Source organism: Poecile atricapillus, chromosome 1 (assembly GCF_030490865.1).
Source record: "Poecile atricapillus isolate bPoeAtr1 chromosome 1, bPoeAtr1.hap1, whole genome shotgun sequence".
Classification (NCBI taxonomy): Eukaryota; Metazoa; Chordata; class Aves; order Passeriformes; family Paridae; genus Poecile; species Poecile atricapillus.
Window position 1 is genome coordinate 13579736 of NC_081249.1, and position 20836 is coordinate 13600571.

Consider the following 20836-nt stretch of genomic DNA (forward strand, 5'->3'; position numbering starts at 1 on the left):
CCACAGAGCAAGGAACTGCAGAAGGACTTCCTGACTAATGAGTGCTCTGCACAGAACCTAGATTGTGTACCAAAAAGGGAATTTTGCTTCCAGAAGGAATGTGTACCCTTAATTGAACATTATTTGGTAGACCTAGAAACTCGTTTAGGTAAATAATGTACTACATTTAATGTACATGCATATTTATGAAGATATGTAAATCAATAAATTTACAGGCAAATGAAGTAAAGCTGTTCACATCACCTTCCTAAGAAAATAGGGACTACTGTGAAACTAATTTTTTAAGGTAAAAAAAAATGCACAAAATACATAAAGACTGGCAAAAGATGCAGGACCTTTCATCTTTTAATCTTAATTGATCTCCAGAATGTATCCTGTTCAGCTGAAATCTGAGGTGAATTTGAATTTTGAAAGGAGTTGGGCTTTGTTGTGATGGGTACTTAAGGGCATCAAAAAGCTGTTTTTGAGTTATCTGTGTTTGACTAGACAATCCACACATCTCTGTTGGTGGTATCAACAACTTGTTGATAGAAGAATTATTCATTTTGACTGGAAGAAGCTGAAAAATGTGGAACCAGAGCTACTGGTGGCTGCAGTGAGAAGCCAAGGATTTGAATTAGGGAAGGAACATTTGGGTTTATTAACCATGGTAGTATCAAAAGCGAAACAGATGCAGTTGAATTACACTGGAGTTTCTGCATTATATATATGTCTCTCCTACCTGTCCCTTGTCTTATATTATAGAATCTTTATTTGGAAAGCACAGAGTGTATTTTGGAGGCTGTCAAAATGTGACAAAGCTGGTGAGACAACAGGTGCTGAAATTCAAGTCCTGGTTTACCTCAGATGTGAATGCAGTAAAGACTTTGCTGCAATTAAAGGTAGGTCGGTGGGAAAGCACAAACAGCTCTGCAATGGCATCTGTTCTCGACACCCAATTTACTTTCTGAATGTGTGACTTCAGACCTCGTAGCTGCCAATAAAGTGCCTCTGACAAACGTCAAAAAACGACCCACCTTAACTATGAAAAGAAGAAGCACAAGGTAAGTTTTACTCCAAATAAGACAGTATCATTCAAACAGATCAAAAATCTGTTCAATTTCAGCTTATTTTTATTTAGGAAGTGAATAAAGTAGAAAGGATGAAGGAATATTCTTATGGACATGCAAACTACTCCCGCTTCACAAACACATTGTGAAAATCTGTCACCATGCACCCAATAAAAGCCAGTTCAATTAGCTACCTAACAAATATGTGCTAAAAGTGACAGGAACCTGAGAAATTGATCATGTGCTTTGCAGACCCGCCCAGCAAAGCTGTGTGCCTGACATGCCCCCTCCCACTATTCCTTGTGTGGGCATTTAGAGCACCAGGCTCACAGCATTGGGTGAAGCTGCTTAACAACTGAAGGTTAAGTTTACTGGAGCTCTTGTGGATGTGTATTTCATATTAACTATATATTTTTCAATGAACTTGAGGAGAGATCTGGCAAACAGCATTCTTTCCACTTAAAACACAACACAAAGCTCTAAGAGGCGGAATAGCAGTTTATTTTATAAAGACATCAAAACCTAATTCTAAATAGCTTGGCAAAACAGTAGTAACAAGTCATGGTGTTTTAAAAAATAATCTGTTTTATTGAGAAAAGGTGCATGGAAAAACATGGGGGTTGTTGGGGTTGTTTGTTTGTTTTAATATACAAGAAGATTTATCATGAAGGAGAACATCAAAGTAAAGCAGCCTTCCAGAATTACAATGTTTTCCAGTGATCAGTGTGAGTAGGTAACTTCATTGGTATTTGATGGACAGATGCTACACACTCATATTTTAACATTAATGTGGAACAAATCAATTTTTTCCTACAATTATAAATCTGTGGCAAAGAACTGTAATTTTATTAATAGTAAAGGACTGATCTTATTTTCCTGACTCAAAAATAAACTGTAAACAAGCAAACTAATACAACAGTATGAAAGCTCAGACCATAATGGCTAAGGCAGAGGATTAGAGATCAAGTTTCTTAAACTGTATTTCTGCCTGTGTTGACATAGTTTCTGAACTATGGCAGCATTTTTTCTCTGAGCTGCAGTTTTCTGAAGGAAATATGTCTTTTGCAAGTGTTTAGAAAAGCCAATTACCAAAGAAAGAGAAAAATACTGGCATGCAAAATCAAACTGAACTTTACTAGAGGTTCTTACATTAGAAACAGCCAGGAGTCAATCATGCCAAACCTCTTTATTCTGTGGCCTCAGCAACAGAAACTTCAGCTCCTTTTTAAGCCTGTCTGACAGTGTTTTGGACTGCATAATCCATTATGGCATGTATTATCCTTGTCCCAAGGAAATTTTGCAGGGATAACCTCCTCCAGCATAAAAGAAGAATACATCTACATGAAAACAAATACATTTGTATTGTTCTGTACAAAGATTTTCCCATTTATTTAAATTAGTCATATCAATAGTTTCAAAGATTAAATTCCACATTAACGAAAAAAGTCTACTGAAGATGCTTGAGCTAATAAAATTATTTGGATTAAAGTTTTTTTAAAACAACCATCTGTTCTTCAGATATTTATATCTGTGTTATGTAATTGTATTAATAATTATAATATAAAATTAATAATATATAATTAATAATAAGTATATAATTATTAATAATTGTATTAATAATTGTATAGCCACTACATATAAATTGATGACAAAAATACATATTTGTAACATTTACACCATTTTACGTCCAGAAAGAATTGGAATTTTTTTTACTGTTCATGCACCAAACTTAAAAAGACAGTCTATTCTTATGTCTGCCCCCTGCAAAAATTGAGGAACAGTTGATCCTACCCATGGCATGGGACTAGTTGAGAACTAACCAGAGCAGGTGCCATTATTCACCTTGATGCCATCACTCCTCTTGTGGCTTACCTGTAATTCTGAGCTTTGAAACATTTCCTTCCTCAAGCTCCTTGAGAATTATTACTAAAATACATCAAGAAATGCAACTGCTTTGCAAACTACACCATCACTCCACATCCTGACAAAACCTCCACAAAATGCTGCTAAATCAGTTTTCCATAAACATTTGCCTCAGTCTGGCCGCTTATATTGTGTAAATGTAACTGATTGTGCAAAGCATGGTGCAATGGAGAAAGAGGACAATTAGTGTCCCTCACTGATTGGTCATGTAGGTACATTTTAGGTTTAACTCTTCCATGCTGAAATCCTTATAACCAAATCTATAAAAGAATATCAGTATTGTCCATGGGTACTGGAGCTCATCTTGTGCCATTTGTTCATGGTATTTCTGCTGTCCTATTAATTTGCCTGTTAAGGAGCATTGCCCAGTTCTGCAATGCAATGTTTGAACTTCTTCCTGCTATAGCTGCTTCTGTTAGGTCTATAAAGAATCTGCAGTAAAGAAATGTAGGAATTTTGAGAGGGAATATCAAAAATTATCATCAGAAAGAAAATCATACAAGGGTGCATACCTTGCCTGTCTTTCCACAGTACTGTTCCTGATGAACTGTTTGCTACCGTATTCTTCAGGTGATTCCACCTTTTGCATTAAAATTCTTCTAATAAAATTTTCTCGCACTAACACGGTGCTATTAATATTCTAAAATCAATATTAGATTTTTTCAAGAAACTATGTTTCTTGAACACCTCCAGGGATGGTGACTCTACCACCTCCCTGGGCAGTCTGTTCCAAGTCAATTTTCTGACAGAAATTTAGTACTTCTCATTTCTGATATTCATCTCCCACTGAGTTACAAGTCAGTCACTGTGGGATGTACACAAGACCTTCCCTTGCTGCAGATGTGAACAGAAAAAATTTGTACCTGTCCAACTCACTCAAGTGAGCTGGGAGATGCCACAGGGGATGCAAAAAGTGTGAAGAAACTGAGAAAAGGGTGTTTAATTTTTTTTTTCTTTTTGGTAATGTAATGAGATTAGAAAGGCACAGAACCCTACCCATACATTTGCCCTATTGTGCTAGTTTTGGCTGGGGTAGAGTTAATTATCTAATTCTCTTCACATTGGCTGGTGTGGGGCTGTGTACTGGATTAATGCTGAACACAGGGTTGATAATACAGATATGTTTTTGTTATTGCTGAGCAGGGCTTACAGAGAGCCAAGGCTTTTTCTGCTTTTCATAGGGCCGTGCCCTGTATGAGGGGCTGTTAGTGTGTGGGAGGAGATACATCTGGGACAGGTAACCTCAAGTGACGAAAGGGATATTCTGTCTTCAACACGAGTAACAGAAACATTTCTGTATTATGTCATTATGCTGTATATGTTCAGCACTAGATACACAGCCCCTTACCAGCCTCTGTGAAGAGAATTAACTCTTCCCCAAGCAAAACCGGCACACCCATCCAAATTATACTGGCAGTGAGACAGAAGAGCAATGAAGCTCTTCAATGGAGCTGGTGAAGGGTCTAGGGCACAAGTCCTCTGAGGAGCAGCTGAGGGAGCTGGGGATATTCAGCCGGGTGAAAAACAGGCTCAGGAGTGACTTTATCAATCTCTACAACCCCCTGACAGGAGGGTGCAGCCAGGTGGGGCTCGGTCTCTTCTGCCAGGCAGCCTGCGACACAGTCTTAATCTGTGCCAGGGAAGTTTTAGGTTGGATATTAGGAAGAATTTCTTCACAGAAAGGGTGAGTCAACATTGAAATAGACGGCTGGTGGAGTCACCGTCACTAGAAGTGTTTAAGGAAAGACTGGACGTGGCACTCAGTGCCACGGTGTAGTTGACCAGGCGGTGTTCGGTCACAGGTTGGATTCGACCTCAGCGGTCTTTTCCAACCTAATTGATTCCGTGATCCCGTGACTGATCTCTGAACAGCCGAACCTTCTTTATAAAGGCTGCAGGGTAACACACCGAGCCATGCCGCGGTGCTGAGGGCTGGTGTGTGAGCTCAGCTCCCCGCGGCCCTGAGGCGCAGTTCCCGCATGGCGGATCACGCACGTTGGAGCCTCTCCGCCTCCCGAGCGGCGCCGGCGGCGCGCGGCCGCTGGGCGGGGCCACCCGCGTGACGTCACGGCGCGGTGACGCCATCGCTCCGTCGCCGCGCGCCCGGCGCCGCCATGTTCAAGGTGAGGAAGGGTCCCCGCGGCCGGGCCGGGCCCGCGGCGCCGGCAGCGCCCGGGGCTCCCCCGCTCCGCCCGCGCCCTTCTGCCTTCTAACTCTTCGCAGGGTCTTGGTTCTTGGTTCCACTCTCCTTGCAGCTGCTTAATCCCTCCTTTTAGCGCTTCAGAACCGCGTGCCCTCCGTATTGCATGAAAAGAGACACATTCCTTACTTAAAATTGCTTCTGGGGTACATCCGCGCAGCTGTGTTGCCGCGGAGTTTGGATTCGTGCGTGCAGATCCTATTCCTTCTTCACAGGAATTGTGAAGTTACTTCTTACTTTGAAATTGCTTCCAGCAGCGCGGAGCTGAGTTACCGCAGACTTTGGGTTCGTGCAGTTGTCGCTTGAAACTGTCAATTCGATCTTGAAAAGTCTCCCTTTTAGTGCGTGAAGGTTGTAAAGCACGGTCCGGCTCTCGCTAGCTCAAAGGTCTTTGCCTCTGATTAGAGGAGCCCCAGATCCCATCAGGCGAAAAGCAAGCGCTCTATGCCGGTCAGATCGTTGTTACCGCTGTTCGTTTAAAAAAAAAAAACCACCAAAACTTGGTGATGCTCGATTCTTGGTATTCATTTCCCTTGGTACCATTTTCTGTATGAAATATTGATAATGTATCTAGATATCATTACACTGAGTATACTAAATACTAATTTATAATTGAAGCACTAAGGAGTGCCATCTCAACATGTGGAAGAACTTCTTTATGTTGAGGGTAGCAGAGCACTGGAGCAGCTGCCCAGGTCGTGGAGTCGTTCTGGAGACATTCAAAGTCCACCTACCTGGACATGTTCCTGTGTCACCTGCTCCAGGTGACCGTGTCTTGGCAGGGGGGTTGGACTGGATGATCTCCAGAGCTCCCTTCCAACCCTGGCAGTTCTGAGAGTCTTTGATACTGATGTGCTGAGCCGTCATTTGCTCTCCTCTTGTCACAAATTCTTTTTTCTTTTTGTGCTTTCCTGTTGGAATTCTGTGCTTGGAATCATTGAGAATTCCATAATTGAGGCTGAATTGTCATTAGAGGGGTTATATGTGAACCTGTGCTTTTAGGCACTATGCGTAATATTAGTACTTCTATACAGCCATTGAGGATTTAGGTGCTTCAGGCCGACCTGATGTTATGCCTCCAAGAGCCAAAGGAGAAAGTGGCTTTTTGTACAGGATATTTGTGCTTCAGGGACAGGAGTGTTGAAGAGTTCGGATTTTGGTTTTATGTTTTTATAGTTTGGGTTGAGAAATAGGAGGAAGAATAGAAAAAGAAGGAAAAAATTACTTGGTTTCATACATTAGGACCAGTATCAGCCTTCTTAAAAGTATGCTTAAGCTTTTCCTATTTGGTGTCTAGATATTAAAGTTGGATTCTGGGCTAGAGAGGAGTAAATGTATCTTTTTTGCTTAAAATAACTGCAGAGCATTGCCAATGAAAAGAATGTCGGCTCTGCTTTTCTGATACTGAGTGGCTGTAAGTCTGGCATGCTGAAGGCACAGCTCAATCAGTCAAAATGTTTTACTAAAGCAGTTGTTTTAGTAGTATGTTGTTAGTATGGAATTCAAAAATGAGATTCTAAAGGGATTTTTGGAAACAAAAAGTACAGCAGTTGATCTTTCATATTCACAAATATTTCCATGGGTGTAAAATACAGTATTTCAGCAGCAGTTCTGTCTGTCCCATAAGGTAGCTGATGTAGGGGACCTTTGTAGTATGACTTGAACAGCACATTTAAGAAGAAATTCAACTTGCACTTTCAGAGGTTAGTTTCATTTTGTTAAAAAGTAAAACCAATGGAAAATGTCTGCAATTCAATATCTTGATAATATACACAGTTGACATTTTCAGTCTGAGTAGTTCTGTGATCACTCAGAGTGTTTTGTGAAACCCAGGTGCTTCCAGTCTTGTGCTCTGCTGTTTGTGTCTTTGTATAAAAATCTCAAATATTTAAAACTTCTGGTTTTACTGTTTCTCCTGGTGACACTTAGCACCATTTACACTGTTTGAAAACATTTCAGAATGAAAATGCATTTAGATTTTTGCCTTTTCAGTGACAGCACAATTTTGCAGTGAAAAAAGAAAAGATTGAGGAAATGAACTCTACAGCTATTAATGGTTGGTAGCGTTTGTTTTTGTCCTGGCTAACGGAAGTATGTGAAAAGTGTTTAAGCAAACACTGTTAAAGATTATCCTTGTCTTTCCTTGGCTGTGAAACAGCTCATCCAGTCATTGTGGTGTTTCATTTTTAGTGCTTTAGTAATGAGTCCATAAATTCATACAAGGAAAAACTTCCACTTTAAGCAAGTTTTTCAATACCTTTTGACCCATCAGATCCCTTACATCTTCCAGAAAAGCAATCCTGTGACCTACTTCTTGTGTGCTGTTTCTGTACACTTGAACGAACATTTTCAGGAAGTTTGACAACAAGAAATTTAAGCTGCAAATGCTTGACTTCCTACAATAAGCTGATTTGGTCTGGATAATTTTAAAGCTATTTTTAACAGTTCTGCAGCAGACAGAGCAATTGTGTCGTGGCTGGGCCAGTTACCACCATCACAGCACGAAGGACGTGTGGTTTGACCTCGGCTTCAGCCTCACAAGCAGCTAGGTCAATGCAACAAACCCTACTGCTTGTGAAAAGGAAGAGGCCTTGCTGCCTTCTCCTTCCTCATCCCCTGTCCCCTGGCCCACATAGTTCCTCTGGTGTTTGTCAAGCTGTTTCATGGAAGGGTTCAATTTGTGAAGCCCGCACAAAGCTCTCCGCTTCTCTTTCAGGATTAATCTTTTGCCAAATTGGCGAGGTGAATTGCCTCACGGTGGAAGCATCCGGCCACTAAAGCTAGGGCAAGGTGAGCAGCAGGACTTCTGGGAGCCAGTGCTGGAGAGAAGCCAGGTGTCTCCAGTTTGGTGTTAGATCCACTTGTGCACCTGATGCAGCAAAACACAGGCTGTTGTAACTGCGCGTTTCCCTGAGCAGTAACAGGACTATGAGGCACTGAAAGCTTTCCCATTTCAGCTGACATTTCTGGAGTTATGCTTTGCTGTCAATAAAGGTGTGCATTTTCTAGAAAATGCTCTCTGGACGTTCTTGATTTACTGTGCAGCTAGGATTTTTTTTCTTCTGTTTTTAAGGCAGCCTTTCCCATTAAGAGATTCAGTTTAGCATAGGTCCTGAGTATTGGAAGAATTATATCCATCTTACTTATGGTGGTTGTGTTGTGTGATTGGATTGAATTTAAAGTATTCAAAAAACAGTAAAGTAATTCATGTTTCTCACAGAAAAGTAGGAGACATTCCTAATATTCTTAGAAAGCATTGACTTTGTTCTGGTATTTATAGCTGTAGGTCTCATTGTTTTCCTAAATCTAGATGCAGATATTAAATAGAAGTAAAACACCAAGCTTCTTGGTATTAACTATGGAAAAATTGAGGTATTATGGTCATTCACAAACTTGTTCAAAGTATTATATAATCTTGATATTTAAACTGAGAAAGTTAATTCAAAAATTACTTTAAATGAGAGAAAACAATATTTTTTTTTTAGATGAAAACTGATTAGATTAGCATTTATTTCTACTACCTCCTTTAGCTTTAGGCTTTTCCAATTACCATTTGAGTGATTTAGATGTTACCATTTGAGTTTCTGAGAGCATTAGATTGTGTACTGCTGGCCCTTCTTTCTCCTAATTTCCAAGCATCCTAATATATCACTTTTTACCACGTAGAGGGACATAAACATTGTCTACCTGGATATGTTCAAACACATTGCCATTTTGTTTGCACATAATGATGTGCGTGTCTTCCTATAATATTTCCAGGTAATTCGGCTGGGGGCCACCCCTGTAAGCCTGAGCTTGCTCTCTGTCCAGGTTTATGCTGCTTCTTCAGAGAAGACTTCCAAAAAGGAGTTGCTGAAAATTGAGGAGGTAAGTGTGGTTAGAGTCTTAGTGCTCTTCTATCTAAATAATCCTGAAAACATTGTGTTTTGATGTATGAAAGCATTTAGGTACATCTTGTCACCTTTTGTATTCATGCCTTTAAATTTGCTTCTCAGTTTTCCACAACAGAGGTATCTATATCGTTTTGCTTTTACCTGGGCATTGCATTTGATGTTCTTCATTTGATAGTGCCAGGCTTGCTTGTGTGTAAGATCTTTTTCCTACATTAAAGCTTCCTATTCTTCATTCAGAAATTAGATTTTCATGTTTGTTAGATTTACTTATGGTTATATTTCAAATCCCCAGGAATATTTTCTTTGCTTTTTATCCAGATAATTCCACTTACTTTTTACTGCAAGTACTGTTGATAAATTCTAATAAAAATTCACTTATGTTCTCCAGTAAAACAGCAAATCAGAATGTTTTATTTCTAAAAGTATTTTCTTTTTTATGATCAAAATTCTTGTCTGGCAATACTTTAAATCCACCATAGTAGCCTACAGAATGTTATCAGTTTTCCTTTCTTCACAGTATTCAGACCTAAAGAACAACAAATACAATAAATAGTGGTAATAAATACCTGTTACGTTTTCATTTCTTTAAGATATTACAAATGTCTCGGTTATAAGTAGAGCCTTAAAATACTCTGGCAAACTGTAGGCTCACCAGCATTGTTGCACAGGCTTTTAAAAATCTCCAATACTAAAAAAATTACAAGAAGTAATTCATAACTAAATCTAGCTTTATGTGCATAACAGCATGCAGTTGTTTAAAAATTTTGAGTACTTCAACCCAAGCTGAAATGTTGTACCATGAGCACTGGAGCTAAATGAGACTGGTGTTTGTGCATAATTAGGTGTTGGGCTGGGCAGTTCCCATGTACAGAGTGAGAGGAGCTGTAGTTGCAGTGGGCTCCAGGTCCTCCCTGGCCCGGGAGCCTCAGCCTGGGCCATCGCGTGCCCAGCCTCCACCAGCCTGAGTCAGTCCTCAGGCAGCAGCGTGGAGTTCATGTGAGCTGAGTAATGGGCTTGCCATCAACTCCAGCACAGCAGAATGTGCAAGCCATGGAGTTTTGGCTGCCTTTCTTGCCATTCACAGGGTGTTAGTTTGGATCTCTACTGTGTCAGCTGTCTAGTTTCATTAAATATATGGGAATTTCCTTATCTCCGAGGCTTCTGTCCTTGTGCCAGGCATTGCTGTTAGGTTGTCCAGCAGGATCAAAGTTCGGCTTGTGCCTGTGATTGCCAGGGGTGACCAGGTTTCCCAGGGAAGGGAGGCTGAAAATCCTTATCTTCCAAAGTATTATGGGAAATCCAGCTCAAGTTACCAAATTATTGGATACATTTGATGTAATTTTATATTATGTTATGGCTAACATCTTTTTTGTTTATGACAGAGAGACGGTCCTTTTCCAGCTGATTGTGATAACAGAGCTAGCTACATTTTAATGCATCAATACTTGTAATCATCAGTTTATAATAAACTACTAAATGGAGTATAAATATGATGTAAAACATAAGCTCTTTATACTAAACATCTCTGTAGTATATAAACTACTAGAAATTTTAATAGGTTTTGCTTTGATCTGAACTTTGCTGTACATCTTCAACAGTACAAACTTAGGTATTTTTTTTTTTTAATGGAATACAGTTTCAAATATGCTTAGGTAGTTGTAGTAAATGTTGTGATTCTAAACCCTAAACAGGGTGGTTTAGCTTTTATTATATGAAGATGCCCGTTGCTTGTCACAGTTCCTCTTTGCTCAGTGCCAGGGTTCCATTAATGCTGTCAGTTGCTGATGTGGTTAATTACCAGAGGTTGGGATGTTGTACCATTTTCCTGCTCAGTAACAAACAGGCACATTTGTATTGGATGTTTCCTTTGCTAGAAGCTGCTTAGGCTCTTTAATGATGGCCTGTGCAAATATAGAAAATGATTGATTGTGATTTCTAGTACATTCAGTATGTTAACTGGGAACCAGAAGTGCTGATTAAGGTGAGAAACATTTTTCACAATTATGTTGTGTGTTCTTATTAAACTAGTTTAATATTAATTTATAACTTGTGACTTGGATCATATAGCAGCTATGAATGAATTGTATAGCAGTTAGAAGTCATCTTCATCATAATTATGTGCTGTGTAATTAAACTTTGCTCATAATGGTTGTCTCAGAGCTGTGTGAATTTTTATTATGCATTGTTTATGTAGTAAGCACAGTGTTAGGTGTTCTCTGCTTAGACTGTTCGTGCCCTGAACACCTACTTGCACAATTGCACCTTTGTTTTTAACATCTTGTTTGCTAATATTCACAGCTGTCACTGTACTCCTCCCCAGCTCGTGAGACTAAATATGTGGAGAATCCCAAAACTGACTTGGAAGAGGGGGTTTCCCGTTTACGGCATGTTATGGAGCCATATACAGCCTGGTGTCAGGTATAATGGTTTGTATTGCAGCAGGTGGTGGTTCAAGAATATAGCCCCGGCTGGGGTTGTGGTTTGTTTTTTCTGAGTTGGAATTAACAGGCAGCAGCAAAGTAAAAGTTGATAGCTGTACAAGCATTTTCCAAAAATGTGGCATCACTGAAGGTTTTCTGCATTGCTTAAAATTTTCCACAATTCAGGTCATAATGTTTACCCCCTTCTCACACCGAACCAGTTGTGTCTTTATACTAATTTGCTGAACTAACCCTGGATTTAGGGTTTCTCCTTCCAAAAGAATTAAAATTAACTAAAGCATAGAATTGTTTTCTGAAGTGTACTTTAGGCTTAAATATACCTACAGATATCTGGATTTGGCACTGCTCTGTGGCTGAGGAAGATAGGTATTTGCAGTTTTCATGCTCAAGGAGGCCCTAAATTATCAAGCAGTGTGTTTTGGAGCAGCAAAACCAAGTTGCCCTTGCTGCAACTGTGATAAAATACAACTTAGCAAAAATAAATCAGTATTTGCTGAACTGGAATGTTGAGGGAAGGAATGCAGCTCTCTGGAAGAAAGACAATCCCAGGCCACTAAGTAGTGGTAAACCCAATCCCCAGACTTTTCCCCCAAAACTTTCTGATACATATTGTATTAGGTAGTACGTTTAGAGTCTGTAGTCATTAAATACAAAAATAGGCTCTGGAGCAGAGAGAAAAAACAAGATTTTTGTAATCAAGGTCTAAATTGTTGGTATCAGATTGCAAAGCCCCAGGATAGCTTTCTTGCTCTTTCCTGCCCAGGAAATGTTGAGGCTTTTGGAGTGAAGGCATCCTTGCCCTGTGGTTGTCTGTTGGAAACTGTAGGCGATTCTCTGCTTTGCCCTCTGCCTGTTGTGAATCCCCTTAATCTGCTAGCTGTTAGCCCAGCTCTCCATTGAAAGCCAAGCCGTTTGGATCAGAATGTCCTTTCTGCCTGGAAGTTCTGTGTGGTGCGACCTTTAACAGGACTGAAACATTTTTCCAGAGTTACTCAGTCTAGTGTTTCTGAAGTGCCACCAGCAGGAGCACTGGCTGCAGCTTGGAAGGGAAAAGGGGGGGTTTTCCACAGGGTAGTCTGAGCTCTGGCCTCCTGAACACATGGGTGTTGTTTGGTTGCCTGTGGTAACCCTAACTGGGGAGTGAGATTGGAGAGGTTAGCCTTTAACCTTGCTTGATGTCTCACTGACCTGTTGTCATCCTATTTGTTTCATTTTTTTTTTGTCTGTCTGGTGATCATTGACATAAGATGTGCTCTTCTGCTCACACACAACAAGCCATTTCCTGGCAGTGGTTTACTGACTCATTTTATGAAGCAGGCCTGTAACCTTTATGGGTTTGGGGCAATCTTGCTTAACTGTAGTCAGAGGCAGCTTTGGTTTTTTACCCCCTGCCCATCTCTGCTATGTTGAAGAAAATAATATTTAGGTGTGTCTCAGTTGTCTTTAAAATCAAAGAGATAATCAGAATGAAATAGGTTTGTATATCCATTTTACTTTTCCAAAATTACTTAACTGTAGTGGAAATGCAGCTCAAAACTCAGATGGAGAAATGAGAAAGTTACATTTCAGTTGTGGCAGAAGATCAGACTTAGTCTCTGGGGTCTTCAGAGCAGGTTCTTCTTAAATTAGCTTTCTATAAAACCAGCATGCATTTAAAGTTATGTTGTGTGTCACATGCTAACACTTTTTTTATTTTCATGAGAGATAGATTTCTGAAGTTCTAAAGATATACCCATACAGTATCCTAAATAAGTGCTTTCACTTCTGCACAGATGCATCTCAGGTAGAATTGCAAGACTATTCTCTGCTTTAGCTTTGGGTATATATGTTTATGAATTTTCCCCCTAATTTATAGACAGCTTTACATCATCTCTCTGAAGCATTAGTAGTGTAAATAACAATTATCAGGGTTCTTTTTATTGAGATTTTTTTTTTTATTTTGATAAAAAGGCAATCTGCATTCTTTTACTTCCTGTATATTCTCAGTCTGAAAGAAATCTAGAACTGTTCTAAATGGTGTGGAGTTGATGTAGTGTCATTGATTTACTTTGGACATCTATGGACATCTAATTTTCCAAGTCACTTCAAAATGTAGTCTTGTTAGCCTAAGACAGTCTCCTGGGAAATGGAATTTATCACCTTGCAGAATGAGTCACATACCCCTGCAAAGTGTGAGGAAGGAGTTCATTGCAGTATTGTACTTCTTTGCATCACCTCAAGTGTTTTTGCAGTAGCTGCATACACTGAGAAATAAATAGATAATTCTGGAGATAATATCTGAAGATAATTCTGGGTTTCAGTAGCCTGATTTCAATAAAATACTGAGATTGACATCTGTGTTTCAAAGTATTGTCTGTATTTGTCCAAAGACTCCTTTGAGAAAAATCTGTAAGTTATGCTAAATGTAACATTGAGCAAGCATAGCCCTGTAAGTGAAGGGTGGAAGTGGGAATAAAAGTAAGTTATTTTAGGGACCCATCACTTTTTTCTTTCTTGTTTTTGGTTTTTTATTTTCTCCTTTCTTTGTCAGGTCCATTACAGTCTATTAGTCAACATTTTACTTACTTGATATCTATTTACCCTTGTTCTCTTTTTTTTTTTTTTTTTTTTTTTTAGGATCTTTATGCCAAAGCTATGCCCACGTTAGAAAAAGCTGTTGAGCATGGTAGAGGTAAATCAGCTTAGTTTTCTTAACTAGCAGTTTAAAATGCAGGACTGTACTATATCTTCAGTTTAAAAGGAATTCCATTAAGCATCATTGTATGTATAATTTCTAATGCATTTATGACTACTTTATTTCTACTGTGTATCTGTTTGAATTTCCTTTGTGGGTCACTTACGACACTACATTTCTAAACAATTGAAATCTGAGACCAGCATTTATGTTTATCAATGTCACTAAAAATTAGTTATGAAGGGAGAGAAAGGGAAAAACCCTCACAATTTATTCCCAGCTGGCAATATTTGCGTGACCTAGCTTAGTAGCTGAAACCTCCTGTAAAGTTTATTACTTTAATAAGTAAGTTGCAAGCATTAGGTGTTTTGTTTGTAATGTTTAGCTGTTTCATTTTGCTTTGCGTCTATGGATCTCCTAAGAATTTTGAATTAATCCAAAATAATTTAAATTTGTTTTCATTTTTCTGAGCATACTTTCATACTGAGGCTTGCCAGGACTGAGCATGGATTCTGTGTAGAGCTCATTTCAGATACTGCACCTCTTTTTTTTTTTTTAACTTAACGGTTTCAGTCTTTTGAACTTGTTATCATGGAAGACTTTACATAGTTTTCCATTCCCCCACCAGACTCCCATCATAGAGTAAACTTTGCTTCTGCTGTGTCTTTCCATTGTTCTGTGATTTGCTTTTTTGTACAGTATTTTACTGAAACTAGTTCTTGTTAATGTGTAACTGTAAAATTCCATTTTGCAAAGGTTTTTATCACTAACTTACAAGATATGATTGAGATGCAAAAGAACAAAACAAAACAGATGGCCCAGGAGCAAAGGCAAAGCTCCTATGAAAGTTGGTGAATACAATACAATACTCAGTTTCATTCATGTGTCACTAGAGAAGATCTCAAAGGCTTTGAATTTTTTGCCAGCATATCTAAAATGCGCATGATAGTTAAACGTGTTTTGATAACTCTTTGTGTTTTGTAACAATTGCTAGCGAGTATTGACGATTCCTTATCACAAAAACACTTTCACATTACATTAAAGCACTTTGTTCTGGCTTCTTTTCAGAGGGCTATGAATTTCTCCAAAAACCCCCTGCTGGATTTTATCCAAGACTTGGTGTGATAAGTTTTGCTGGAATTATTGGATTGTTTCTTGCTAGAGGTAAGTGGGAACCATTTGAACTGGTTATGTTATGATTTTGAATAAGTAATTTTTTTGTGGGTTTTAGGGTACTAATTTTCAATTGTGACAAGGAGATCTGAATTAACTGTACAAGCGTGTTTCCACACTGTTCCTCCAGTTATAAAGAAACTTCAGGGAAAAGATGTTTAATAATCAACAGTTATTTTTTTATCATTGCTGGATTTGTTACTAGTCTCCCATATTTCCCAGAAGTATCTTAGTAGAGCAGAAATGGCAAAGGACTGGTTTAGTATCTTTTAGCCTAAAAATACTTTTAATTACTGAAGTTCTTGATCTCTTATGTTACCGTAGAAAACAACAGAGGAATGAATTATGGTGAAATACAGATGTTCCTGAACTATGTGTCCAATTAGGTATATATTTGAGTTTTTTCAAAGTATTGTGTGTCCACGTGCAGAGCTGCTCCAGATGGTGATTCAGCAAATAGACTTGTGAACTCTGGATGTACTATAAATACCTGCACATTTTGTACTATGAAAAACAATACAGTTAATTTCATCACACTTATTGAAGAAATGTTCATACTTTCATAAAAAGAAGCATTAGTCTAAGAAATGTTAAGTGTGAAGAAGTATTTTGTGCTTAAGTTGAGATATTCTTAATGCAGTGAAATGTAGGTAACAGAACTTTAAAGTTGTACAATATAAATACCAGTAAGGACATGGTTTTGGCAAAAAATAAACCTTGATGGGGCCTGAAGGAGTTGAACTGGAAGTGTGTGCTCGGCTGTGTAGAAATAAGAAGTGCACCTCAAAATATTTAATTTTCCAGTGAAGCTGGTGAAAGCAGTACTTCACTTTTTCCTAGTGTACTTTTTTTTAATGAAATCAAGGTAACTTCCCTGTTTGAAGTTCTTTTTCTTCAAATTCCCATTTCTCAAGTAGTGTGATCATGAATGAGATCAGCTTCCATCATTTATGACTCTAGCAAAGTGAGGGGAGAAGGGGAAGTGCAATCTTGGGACTGGAATTGAAAGAGGATCCTAAGTTTAATAAAAAGGAAAATACCTCATGCTAAAAATGTTAAATTTGTGAATCTTTTAGGATGGGAACCATAATTTTAGAACTTTTTTTTTTTTTTTTCCTGGTAGTAGTTAAAAATATGACTCTAATTTACAGAAAGTATTCAAACCATAAAAAGAAGTGCCCCTTAATTTTGATGCTACCGAAAGTCCTCTTTATTTTATTCCTCCTCCCTTGATCCTTGTGGAGAAATTGCCCTCTTGGAAGGTACAAATAAAATCCTTCAGGTCTAACCATAACATTTGAATATGCACAGCTGCTCACTAAGTAGAGAATATGGTATTCTAAGTTTAATCATGTGAATATTGTGCAGTCATTCAGCTTGGTTTAAAATGTCATTAGAGATAATTAGTTTTAACTCATGTTGCAGATGAAGTGATGCACTTCACTTGTAAGAGAGCAGCAGCAATGTGTTTATTGATATAAAGCAATGATTTGAAAGGATTTGATGGGAAGGTGCACTTGATCAGTTACTGCATAGAGGACAGGGTCAGACAGACCTGTCTGGGGAGGATCCTCCTCTTCAGTCACAGGATTCAGAGACAGCCTCCTTCCTATCTAGACTCCTACTCAGAGGAGCCTAGATGTGTCCGATCCTAGGCTCCTAGGTCAGCAGTTTATGTCCAAAGGATTTTATGTGCACAGTTAATCTAAGATATGATCTTAGTGAAGCTTACAAAGTTTAGCAAACTATTAGGGGGCCCCTGCTAATCAGAGTGGTTATGTTTCTTAAGAAACTGGTAGGATGGAAGAGAAAATATACTAAAATGTATTTAAGAAAATAGTTTATAAATAAAATAGTAGGGCCATTCAGCTGACTTGGTTAACATATACTCTAACAATGGTTTGTGGTTTTTGATTTTTTGTTACAAAACAGGCTCAAAAATAAAGAAATTGGTGTATCCTGTAGCTCTGATGGGTATTGGTACCTCCATGTATTACCCTCAGCAGGCGGCTGCTATTGCAAAGGTCAGTGATGATACCTTTCTTTGGAGAAGTGTCTTTTACTTTGATTGTTGTATCCTAGCTTCATATTAACTGGTTATCTGAGTTTTAAAGCCACATCAGTGGCAATTAACAAAATTATGGTTATTTTGTCAAAGCAGATGCAGTCTGGGCTGGAAGACAATCAGACATGTTCCTTTTATTGACATTTTTTTCCTAACATCTGCAGTAGTGTCTTCAGTTACACAAACATAATTTTCAGAATCTCTAACCTCATGTAATGCTAAATTAACATAAATACGGTGAGTGTAGTTTGTGTGTTTACGTACAATACTAAGGAAACATGAAATACCTTGTGAGTAAATGAAAGCAGTATTTGCAAGAAAAAAAAAGAGTTTTTATAGACAAGTCATCATAACATTTTGAGATAAATGTTATTACATTTTCTGCTTTTTTTTTTGTTTGGGGCTTTAAGAAAGCATGCATATTCTGGAATGGGGTAAGAATTCTGCTGCAAACTTACTGGATACCTTCCCTATTTATGGGGAAGTTTGTTGTTTCAGGCACACAAGAAGCATGTTAACTTGCAGTTGCTTAAATGAGTTTCCTGTGAGAGAAAGAACTGAGGAGACCACAGAATTGCTTACTGCCCTTACTGATGTTAGATCATGTGCCTTGCTGTCCACACTTAGTGGTACTGGCAGATTCTTAGTTCTCCACCACACTGTGTTTCAAATCCAGCTTTTAACCACTCACAGTGCACATACTCGCATCTTTCAGAAATTCTTTATATTTCAGCCTTTGGTAAATTTGCTATCCAGTTACTGGCCACTTATGAATGACCCTGAGATGTCAGCATGGTAATATGATATTCTCAAGAACATAGAATGTTCTTTGAAAACTGAAAGGTCATTGACTTAGGGAAAGTGAAAACTGCTGAGCTTGAACTCTGCCAGCATGGTGGTATTCTGATTTTTGATGGAATCTTTTTTTACCGCTTCCAGGATTCAGATGCTCTGAATGCAGATAATTCTGTTGATTTATTCTCAGAGGGTGAAAATTATGCAAGTGGCAGGAAAAAAGCCCATAAAAATTTAAGAAGCTTAGACATTTCTGTTGGAAACTGTGTATTAAAATTCTACTTGCCTTCTGAACAGTGAAGTGGGAAGCGATTGAACGCCATTCAAACTGATGTTACTGTTTTTAAAGAAGCTCAGTTCAGGCTTAACTATAGATTTGGTGTTAACAGCTTCACAATACTTTGTTTATTTTATGAGAACTTTGAAGTGCATGATTGCTCTTTGATTAATTCACAGTTCTTAGTTTGACTGTAATGAAAAATCTGTCAGAAGATTGGAATGGGTTTAGCTTTGTTGACTTGGTGAGGACAGTAGACGTATGAATTTGGAAACTTCTGTGGGGAGAGTAATATCCTAGATACTGTTTTGGTTCCTCTAATCTTATCTTGTTCCTTTCTTTTCTTAAAAAAGCAAAATTTTAAGCATATCATATCTTACCATCCATAATTTTTAGGCTTTAATCTGAAATTAGAAACACTTTCCTCTCTATTAGATATTTTTAAATGCTTCATAAGCCTTTCAAAAAGTGTAGACCTGGAAAGGAATGCCTGCAGTACAAAGCTCACTTGCCAAGTTAATGAAACAATATGGAAAATATTCTGGAACATAAACTTAAATTATTTTATTTTTATATTATGTTCTTTTTATTTTTCTTCCACACTTAAGTACTTCAGCACTACTTTTTCTTTTACAGTTCTATAATTCCCTTCACTGGGTGTTGTGTTGTTTTTGTTTTTTTTAGTTTGGGGGGGGGGGGGAGGTTTGTTTCTGTCTCACTTGTATTTAAGACTTCACAATGGAGAGTTGGAAATAAACACAGCAGAATTTGTGATTGTATTTGTAGTTGAGGTCCAACATTTTATTAATCTGGAAGTAAAAATTTTTATTTCATTAAGATGTATGAATTCCTAAGTGAAGTTGTAGCAACAGAGTTAATCATTGATAGTTTTCAGACAAAAATGATCTAACTGAAGATGGAAGAAATTTATTGACTATTGTTTTTTTCCCCTGGTTTAGTAAAATAATCTAATAAATAAGAGATCACAAATTCTAATAAATCACAAATTTGTAAGGGATTTATTTCCTCACTGCTATTATTACTATACTTTTAATAACTTTCAACAGAAGGTCAGACTGTATATGTAGTAGGGGAACTGAATTTAATACTAATACTTCTTCTAGTCTGGTGGAACCCTACTTAGTGTTTGGAAATGGCATTGCTTTCCAGCTAATCATAATATACTCAAAATATATTTACTGTGGCTCATCTTCCATATGGAAAGAACTTTCCATTATGTAGTTATTTAAATCACACTAGCATTAGAATTAAATTTTGTCCTTTGTTATTAGAACCTTTCAAATTTACTAAAGTACCGTGTGTTATGCTTTCATTCTTCTTGAAAGAAAAAAAGCTTCCTGATGTGCCAGTTTTGTTGGTTTGACAGCAAATCACATTACTTCTGTCTTTTGAACCTATACCTTGTCCCTTGCTCAGTTCAGTCTGTAAGGCATAAACAGCTGTGCTGGCACAGCTGAGAGCAGGATTTCAGGAGCTGTTTGTTGGAAAGCAGGAGTCAGGGTCACTTGGTCCATGTTCACTGACGAATGCGTGTGAAATGGCACTTTGACTGCTTTGTGAATAGTGTAAATGTAGACAAACCAGTGGATTCTCAGTTTAGTTTCTAGAACGTAGATGAAGAATTGCTAATTAATATTCTATATGCGTGTAATTCTGTGTAACATCCAGTATAGTCAGTAATGTGTGCTCATGGTGCTGTGTGGTACATTAGGCCTCGGAGACCACGGGTGCACCCCAGTAGTGCCCAGTATGGGTGTTGGTGGCCCATAGTCACCTCAAACTTTCAGAATCCCTGTTGAGAGCCACTCAATCTGACTTTTAAACTTGTTAGTTCAAACTTTTGCATACAGACCTGCTTACAGTGCATTCAACAGCGATCATATTTTAGCATGGTCACCTTGTAGCTTGCACTTCCAGTCTGCCTAGAACTGTATTTTTCAGCTGTGAAAGTGTCTGTGGGTCCTGGCTCTTGGGAGGTTTGTGCTCTGGTGAAACATTGGTTTTGGCAGACTGAGCTGTCTGGGTTGCTGTACCTTGTGATGTAGCCACTTAGTCCAGCGACATGAATGACCAGTTTCTCTTGTAATGCAATTCATAGATCACTTGGTCATATGACTCCTATAATAAGAATATTTTTAAGTTTGTGCTGTTAGGCATTTAGTGTGGTTTTAAATATTTTAATGGCGTATTTTTAAGCAGAAACAAAAAAACAGCTTAAGGAAAGTTGTTTTTTCTCATGTTGATAGCCGTGTCTTCAGTAATATTGCAGTCAAAACCAGCATTTTGTTTATTGTGATTATTTTTCAGTCCTGGTAGGTTCGTACT

At 38.2% G+C, this 20836-nt stretch overlaps 1 protein-coding gene across 2 annotated transcripts in view; it reads left to right on the plus strand.

The window, feature by feature from the left end:
• Positions 1–4946: 4946 nt before the first annotated feature.
• Positions 4947–20836, plus strand: part of APOO (apolipoprotein O) — a 28863-nt gene continuing 12973 nt past the window's right edge. For both annotated transcript variants that reach the window (XM_058837338.1, XM_058837347.1), the window contains exons 1-6: positions 4947–5095; positions 8932–9039; positions 11364–11483; positions 14123–14177; positions 15249–15344; positions 17286–17377. In XM_058837338.1, the coding sequence (XP_058693321.1) occupies positions 5087–5095; positions 8932–9039; positions 11364–11483; positions 14123–14177; positions 15249–15344; positions 17286–17377 (480 nt within the window). In that variant the 5' untranslated portion in view covers positions 4947–5086. The remainder of the gene's footprint in view (positions 5096–8931; positions 9040–11363; positions 11484–14122; positions 14178–15248; positions 15345–17285; positions 17378–20836) is intronic.